General features: G+C 30.9%; 1 protein-coding gene across 1 annotated transcript; it reads left to right on the top strand.

The window, feature by feature from the left end:
- Window positions 1–8,762: 8,762 nt before the first annotated feature.
- Window positions 8,763–9,074, top strand: LOC123267256 (histone H4-like). The gene has a single exon (XM_044731809.1). The coding sequence runs from the start codon at window positions 8,763–8,765 to the stop codon at window positions 9,072–9,074; it is 312 nt and encodes a 103-aa protein (XP_044587744.1).
- Window positions 9,075–9,338: the final 264 nt, after the last annotated feature.

Here is a 9,338-nt window from a genome sequence, read left to right as displayed (position 1 = left end):
TATATCAAAAATGCATGTGGGTACTCAAATGAAAGCTCTTGATGAGTGTAACATCAGGATGAGCTTACATCTTTAAAAATATCAATAATTAAGAAATGACCTTGTATCTTGTAAACTATTGACATTTTTAAAGATATAAATTCACCCAGACATTACACTCATTGAGACCTTTCATTTGAGTACCCACATCAATTTTTCATATATTTTATATACTTACATTTTTTTTTTTTTTTTTTTATAACCCCGCTTTTCAGACTTCTGTCTCGATAAGGGTCCGGCCGAGACCGGAGGTGGACTCCAGGCTGATCGGTACATTAAGTTTGGCAGAATAAGTTTGGCGGTATTACATACTTTTTCAGCCTGGAGAGTAACGCGGCGATGGGCCGACTTTGGGGAAACTGCACGCATTCGCCTGTGCCCCACCGGTAGCACAGGGCTTGGGGAAACCATCGAAAACCCCAAACCTGTACAGCCCGGCGTAAGTTATGGGCACCGATGTTCACTGAAAATTAAATTTCCAGCTCACACCGGGATTCGAACCCACGCCTCACCAGTCCCAAACAAGCATGACAAGCGTTGTACCGCTTAGCCATGGGACTGGCTTTATATTTTATATACTTATATATATTATATATAAATATATAAAATATATGCTTATATCTTCAAAAATGTCAATATTTAAGAAAATACAGTGCAATTTAACAAAAGTCATTACTTAATAAAATGAAATTTTTGTTTATTTATAATTCACAAGTCACGGTAGTCACATAGTGACTAATCAAATTACTAGCTGCGATGGTAATAATTACCATCATGATTGTAGAATTTACAATCAACATGATTTTAGCGGTTAACATATATTATGATTAAATTTACCATCTTTAAGTTACCAGCCAGATGGTAATAATTATTATCCAGATGGTAAATGTAACTATCTGGATGGTTCATTTAACAATTTGGATAGTTCTTGCAATCATTCATACTAAGAAGCCTGTTTTTACAATACTCGGATAGTTGTATTTACCATTAAATTCTCTCCGTGTACTTCTAATGAATTGGATGTATGCATCTTTTTGTTCATGTAATTGACAATAGTTTTAGCTAATAGATCATCTGAACTTAATCGTTTACCATACTGATTTTGCAAAAATCCAAACGTTTTACATAATAATCTTACTTTTGTAAGAATCTTGTTATCAAGACAATGATGAAACAATTGATATTTTTGAGCAATGGCTCTATGTAAAGCTTCAACTGCCCATCGCAATTTTGTCACTGGTCTGGACATGTTCGCTTTTTCAGTTGATAATTGAGCTTTGTTACCTTTAAGTGCAAGCATTAGTACAGTATAACCTTGTTCAGTAATAGTTTATAGCATCACGAAAACCACGATTTACTATGGATATATCATTTGGTTGTAATAGAGATTTAAGATCCTGATTTTGTAATACTTCTTTCATAATAGTGGCATCACTTTGCGTTGGATAAAAAAATAACTAGCAAAGTCAACAATGAACCCATTCGTAGTACAAATTATAAATGGTTTGCTGCATAAATGTGTTTTTTTCTTTCGGACTGAGTAAGATTTTCGTTTATTTGCATTATTCTCACTTTTTTGATGTCTGATGTAAGTTCTGTCAAAAATCAATACAAGTTAGTAATCTTTAAGATTCAATAATTTGCGAGTAGTAACAGTTGTATTGTTTCTAAGATTTCACGTGAAACAGAGTTAGAACTAAATAAAGGCATTACATCAGGCTAATTATATTCCGGTGGTTAAAAACTATTAATTTTCAAAAGCGGGAAATCAAAAAATTTATAGAATATCGAATTCAGTTTAAGTGATAAAAATCGTTCAGTTTTATTTCTTTTTTTTTATTTTATTTTCACTTAAAAAATAAAATATTTATCAGAGTAAAATAAATATATCTGATATTTTCTGAAGGAAACAACTTATCAACCTTCAGATTTGACGACAATAACATCTCAATTAAGTGTTATTGTTCAATTAGATATTGGAATAATAGACTTTATATCAGTCCTGATACTAAATATCGATTGGCTCCTCGGGGAAAAAAAAATTATATATAATTTTATAAAATTATATCTAATTATATATAATTTGATCTAATTTTCTATAAATATATATAAAATTTAATATAATTATGTATAATTTTATATAATTTTGTATAAATATATAAATTTATACATAATTATATATAATGTTATCTTCCCGGGGAAAAAAATTTTATATAATAAGATATAATTATACAAAATTATATAAAATTATGTATAATTTTATATAATTTTGTATAATTATTTATAATTTTATCTAATTATACATAATTGTAATTTAAAATTTTATATCAATATATATAATTATATAAAATTCTATATAATTATACAAAATCCTATATAATGTCTGAGCAGAATTTTCCGAAAATTCACAAGTTTTCTCAATTTTTTCAAAATAGCTCAATCTATATTGAAATCACAGAAAATACAACTAATTGAGAGTTTGTAAAGAGTAAAATTCTCCACAGATATAAATTAAAACATTTTTCTATTTGTTCATTCATTTAAAAAATAGAGTGCTTCAAAGCTGCATCAAAGATACAGTAGACAACACGTTTGAGAAATCTAATGTAATTTTTCAATTATAAAATACTTTAATATAATCAGCGTTAAAGTTTTTTTTGGAAAAATTTTTACTTATTTTGCAAAATGTTGAAAAAATCAGTTGAAAAGGACTTTAATTGTTAATAAAATTTGACCAAAGTATCCCACTACGACCTGACTTACGTTATATGATCATGAGGACGAAGTAGTTCTTAATAATTCGACCTGCTGTTATATATATATATATATATATATATATATATATATATATATATATATATATATATATATATATATATATATAGTAAAATAAAAAGCAATCCTTCTTTGTTAAATTTTCCGAATACTGGTTAACGTAAAAAATCAGTCGAATAGCCCAAAAAAGATAGTCAATTTTACGTGGGTTTACTCGATTAAATAGCATTACCTTCAATTGGACTCGGGAGGTTCTTTCTAGATAGTTCAACAGAATATTATAAAATTCTACAACAAACTGAATGACGATCACTATTTGTTAATTAATTAATTATTCTTCCAAGATAATTGATTTTAGATTTTCGAGGTGCAGAAATGAATTGTAGAACTTAAAAAAAACAGTAATGTTTTTTTTTTTTAATTAGAAATTTTCAACAGTGCCCATCCACATGCCTCCTAATTTAAGCTTTATACATTAGTGTAATACATTGTTTATTGATTTTCTTATTTGATACATATCGATATATAGTGATATATGTCGACATTTTTAGGCTTGAATGATAGTAAGTGAGTTTCCCGTAAGTAAGTTTAGTAAGTTTAGTATAGTAAGTTTCCCGTTTGACCAATCAAGAATCATAGCTATTTATTTGCAAGTTTTGACTAACGGCGAACTTCAAAGACTTTCATCTATTTTAAAGCATCCACGTCTGACCAATAGCACAAAAATTATAAACAATTCAAATTTCAGCCTAGTTTTATAAAGAAATGATTTAACTCTCGGGAAAATATTCGGATCGCCTTGAAATTTTAACAGCTCACACCTTACATAGGATGATTTATATATAATCATATAAAATTATATATAATTTTTTTCACCAGGGAATAATTACAATAAAAAATGAAGGTTAACCATAAATAACAGATAAAATCAAAAATCAAAAATTAAAACTACTACTTCTGTGAAGCTCCATGAAATATTGAAGAATTTTATGAAATTGTAATAAAAACCTAGCCTATCTTGTGTTTCAATTCAAATAAAATAAATAATGTCCTGTAGCTGTATCGTGTAATGCAGACCAGTGGCAGCGCGCAGGACTGGCAAGTAGAAGGACTCGAGTTCAAATCCCGTCGACACTCAGAATTTTTCATCAGATATTTGATCGCAAATATTCTGTGAGGCCCGATTCCTACTTATTTTTAATTTAAAAATTAAAAAAAAATTTTTATATAATTAAAAAAAAATATTAAATTTTTTTTATATTATTTCATATAATTATATATGTCGTAGTCTTTTCGCAAAATTCGTCATTCCATGAAAAACCTAGGCACTTCCAGAAGCGCCTACGTTTTGTGAAAAATTATAATTTTCATCAAATGACCACTCGACTCTGGCATATCGTGGTTAAACCAAGTTACACAATCGGGCGCAGTTTATAGTTTGATGTTTCGTATAATGCCTGTAAAGCGTCAAATGTAATGTAATTAAAAAATACATCAATTAAAAGACAACTTTTGAACTTCCCGCTAAGAAAATGGAAAATTTTCAAAAGTTGGGAAGTCATTAGTTTCACCCCGTTTTTCGGAAATCGAGTTTTCAACGGATGTTGACGTTCTGGGGTCCTAGGAAGCTTCCTATTTTATTTTACTTATTAGCATATGGTCCACAATATATCATATTTTGAATATGAGCTCAATCGGTTAATTAGTTTAGAAATTACAGCATTTTAAAATTTTGAAAATTTTAAAATTTCATACTCCCACTACTTCTCCTTCAAATTACTTTCGAATGCATCGAGATATTCACTTTTTGTATAATGCATCTGAAATCTGAGAAATTAAACTTCAAATAGCATGTTTTTCTAAATAAAAAAATTTTTATTTTACGATCATTTTTAAGAAATTTTACTTTTGCAGTCATTTCCTCCACAGAAATGAAATAAAATGAAATCTACTTCTATTTCGGATGCCGAATGACCTTTTTTTATTCATTAATTTAACAAATACTTGATTACGTTTAGATTATTGCACGAGCTAGTCTTTTCGTGAAAAATACACGTGTATAATCCGTCATATAACGTATACAGGGTGTCCCAAAAGTCACGGACGCCATTGTAGCATCTGATGAAAAAAATAATTCTGAGACGAAAAGTCCTTAGCCATTTTTCAATTAACCGCATAGATAATTAATTATTATTACAAACAAAGACACAACTAACTGTATGACTAACTAGTTTCTATAGCTAACGTAGTCACACATATTTACTTACACATTCACACGTGCAAGCGTCTTCGTTGGAACGCACTTGACTTGGCACTAGTGCTCTCTCTCTCTCTAATGCATAAAAGGACGTTATTTTAATTAATAATTAATTATCTATGCGTCTGATTAAAAAATGGCTAAGGACTTTTCGTCTCAGAATTATTTTGTTTATCAGATGCTACAATGGCGTCCGTTACTTCTGGGACACTCTGTATTATGATTTATCATCAAGCGCCAACGTCGAGTGGTCATTTCACGAAATATCTAGGCGGGAAATGCAATTTGAAAATTTTTCACAAAACGTCGACGTTTCTGGAAGTGCCTAAGCTTTTCATGGAATGACGAATTTTGCGAAAAGACTACGACATATGTAATTTTATATGGCCAAAACTCATACATAATTATATATAATGATTTATATAAAATTATATATAATTTTTTTTCCCCGGGAAGGTGAGCGAAGCGAGCATGTTATGTCTAGTGTTTTAAAATGAAAGATAAAACAGAGATTATAATACAGTATGGGCATTTCAGGAAATTATTTTTAATATAGTCACGGACTTAATTTTTATCAAAGAATTTATCGTACTTACCGCAAATGAACGTGTTTCTCTGATAACCTTAATATCTGTTGCACACACCGGCTAATAATAGTTTATTAGTCCTTCGGTAGTTATGATCAAGAAGTTAAAGTTGACACCAGTTGCCATAGATAGTCAAGTCCAAACTGAGAAGTTAAATTTGAAAATCAATACTGTCCCAGTATATAAACAAAGCCAGTGCAGTAGTATCTCCGAAAGTATACATAGATAAGATGTTTACAACACAATGCCAATACTAAAAAAGATAAATAAATAAAAATAAATTCTATATACTGAGAGAAAAAATTTCTTTTGAAAAAAACCGGCATAGCTGTTACAAGAAGTTAACTTACTAAAAACTTTCAATAATTTTATTTTTTAGCTGAAAAAATAAAAATTTTTCTCAAAATGACTTTCTGGTTGAAAAAAAAATTTTTTGGATTTAGAAAAAATGATTGTAGTTAAACAAATTGAGAATTTTCATCCAAAGTTTTTTCCTGAATTTAGAAAAATTTTTTTCTGCAAAAAAATTACTGAGAAAAATTTTAATCAGCTAAGAAATAAAATTGTTAAAAATTTTCAACACATTAATTTCTTGTCACAACTATGCCGGTTTTTTGCAATAGTATATTACATACCAAGGCCAGGAAAGTAAGAAATGTCTTAGAGCTTATGTAATGTACCGAAGTGAAGCTGAGGTCGACAAACATCTGATCTAAGGCTTTCTTATTTACTAGCCAAGGTTAGTATACTTTTTTTCTGTTCGACGGAGTCAGAAAGCGGCAACTTCGTTTAGCGCAGCGGCTCGGAAGTTGGTCTGTAAATCATCTAGATCATCGAGTGGGCCTGTTGCTTAACATCCTCTCTTAAAAATCAGCCTAATAAAGGATTCCAGTAAATGAGCCACAAAAATGACAGCGTTGCATCTCAGGTTAAGTTAATCTAGAGAACACGTCGGAGCCCAGCTCTCATGATGTCTAGACTGGAACCCAACGACTTTTTATCAGAGGCGATTTCTGTTTCCTGAATGAATTTTATTTTTTACCAATGTCGCAGTCAATAATTATAAAAATTATCAAAGTCAGGAAAGTGATTATTCTAAATTTTAATATTTTTTAATTTAACAAGAACTTAACACTGATATTTTTTCTTTTTCTAAATCATTCTGCACAGAACGCGAACTCCTGAAGAAAAATAAACTTAAATAACCGTAACAGTGTTTTTAACATTTATTGTAGACAAAACATACTAAATAAAGCTTTTTTTCACGGAATCAAAAAACAAGAAAACCGGTGACGTTAGCCGAGTCGTCTAAGGCGCATGGTCTATAGAGAACTCGGACTAACTTACCGGCCAGGCATGGGTTCGAATCCCAAGCTGGTCTTAGAAACCAACTCGGTCGATATTCGGCCCTTGCCGCGTAAGTTAAGATTTACACAACTCAAAAAGACCCCAACGTACCACTCCTAGCAGTTAAAGTCGGCGATATACCCACAGCAGTTAAAACCGACTCTAAATAAAAAAAAAAAAAAAAAAAAAAAACAAGAGAGTTTTTAAACAATTGCTTACAAGAAGCAGAGTTAAGAGGGACGGGCACTTCAATAAATTATAAACCGAAAAACAATCAGAATTAAATGCTGAAAATTTACAGGCATATTTTTATGATTTTATGCTAATTATTATGCAAAATTAATCTTTTTTTTTAACTTCCCGCTAAGAAAATTGAAAATTTTTTTTTTTTTTTCATTTCACATGTATGGTTCTCCTCAACTTCTTTCTTTTCTATGTAGTAAAAAGACGTGACACTTCAAAGTTATGACCTGTTTTTAGATTTTTATGAGTATTTTTAACTTCCCGCTAAGAAAATTGAAAATTTTCAAAAATCGGGAAGTTATTGGTTTCACCCCGTTTTTCGAAAATCGAGTTTTCAACGGATGTTGACGTTTTGAGGTCCTAGGAAGCCTCCCCGAATATTTGCGCGATGATGTCCGTACGTCTGTGTGTGTGTGTGTGTGTGTGTGTGTGTGTGTGTGTGTGTGTGTGTGTGTGTGTGTGTGTGTGTACAGCCGTATGTAAACCTCTCATAACTTTTGAACAGCTTGACCGATTTCATCGCGGTTGGCGCCATTCAAAAGGGCTTGACTGAACTTAGATTTTGAAAACTATTTGAACCGATTCAGATCAATAGATTTTGAGAAATCTTAAAAAAACTGAAAAAAAAAATTTTCTGAAATGTGGTTTTTTTGAAATAACTTTTATACGGCTTGACCGATCAATTCTTAAAACTAATCAGCTCTTAACATTAAAAAAACACGTCGATTGCCGCCAGCCCGGTCGAAATCGGTTAATTCGTTCGTGAGTTATCGTTAACGAAAAAAATCGAAAAAATCGTTTTTTAGGAATTACTTTGAAATTCCTTGTTCGATCAATTTAAACTTAAAAGTTCTTCACGAGGCTTTAAAAACTGCGTTAAATGCCATCAACCACGAAAAAATCGGTTCATTCATTCAAAAGTTATTGCGGTCTAAAAATTCGAAAAATAGTGTTTTATTCAACTTCTAGCAGATTTTTGAGCTCGGAGAGCTCAAAATGATACGAAAATTATATTTTTGAGCTCGAAGAGCTCAAAAACGTAATAAGTGTAGGTTTGTGCGCTTAAGTATGAAATGAGCGGGAAGTTGCAGGGATGGCCTTTAGGGTCAACCGTTTTCCTAATTTTCTTATACATGAAAGGGTCAACTTCCAAATTGACGAAGAGATAAAAAAAAATTAATATTGAAAAAAAACGTCCCTGGCTTTTCAAACACTCTTATAATTTTATGATTAAAAAAAAAGATTCTTACTATGTATGCTATTCGAATGTATCACCGGCTGTGCTGACTTAGCGATTAACGTGAGTTACCTATATAACATGAAATGTTTTGCGGCAGTCAGACTCCAGCGACCGTCAAACTCAGACAAGTCGCATATACTAACACAGCGTGTCACCGATTTGTTGGTATTAAATCAATCAACCCGAATTTTTTAAAACTTATCGAGAATAGAAATTGAATTAAAATACTTCTTCATTGTTTCTGATTAATTACAAAATAAAGTGAGATTATACGATGAATCCTCGAAAGTCGCGGAAAGGATTAGGAAAAGCAGGGAAGAAGCGCCGTCACAGGCGTATTCTTCGCAACAATATTACAGGAATCACGAAGTCTACAATTCGTAGTCTAGCACGCCGAGGAGGAGTAAAACGTATATCGGCATTAGTTTACAGCGAAATTCGTGATGTGCTTAAAACTTTTCTTGAAAATGTGTTGCATGATGCTGTTATTTATACTCAATTTGAAAAAAGAGACGTGGTGCATACATTAGATGTTATTTACGCCTTAAAAAGACGTGGTCATACACTTTATGGATTTGACAAGTAAAAAAGGTAATTCTTTTGTTTAATTATTCTTGTCTGATATTCAAGGCCCTTTTATTGTTTATGAATAAAAAGTACACTGTAAAAAAGACAGTGTTAAAAATGAACTCAATTTAAGGTAGTTGTCGTGGTTAAGGCATAGCGTCAGAAAATTAAAAATTTTTGTATACTTATTAAAGACATGATGACACAATTAGGATTTGATATAAAACTGAAGCTCTATTCGCACTCAACTCTTTACTCATTACTTTGGCAATAGCTTCTTTCA

Source organism: Cotesia glomerata, linkage group LG6 (assembly GCF_020080835.1).
Source record: "Cotesia glomerata isolate CgM1 linkage group LG6, MPM_Cglom_v2.3, whole genome shotgun sequence".
In the NCBI taxonomy this organism is placed as follows: Eukaryota; Metazoa; Arthropoda; class Insecta; order Hymenoptera; family Braconidae; genus Cotesia; species Cotesia glomerata.
The sequence above is the reverse complement of the archived record's forward strand: the minus strand, read 5'-3'. Positions and strand labels throughout refer to the sequence as shown.

Bases quoted from the DNA above. Each gene is read 5' to 3' on its own strand.
- LOC123267256 (XM_044731809.1), top strand. From the start codon at position 8,763: ATGAATCCTCGAAAGTCGCGGAAAGGATTAGGAAAAGCAGGGAAGAAG.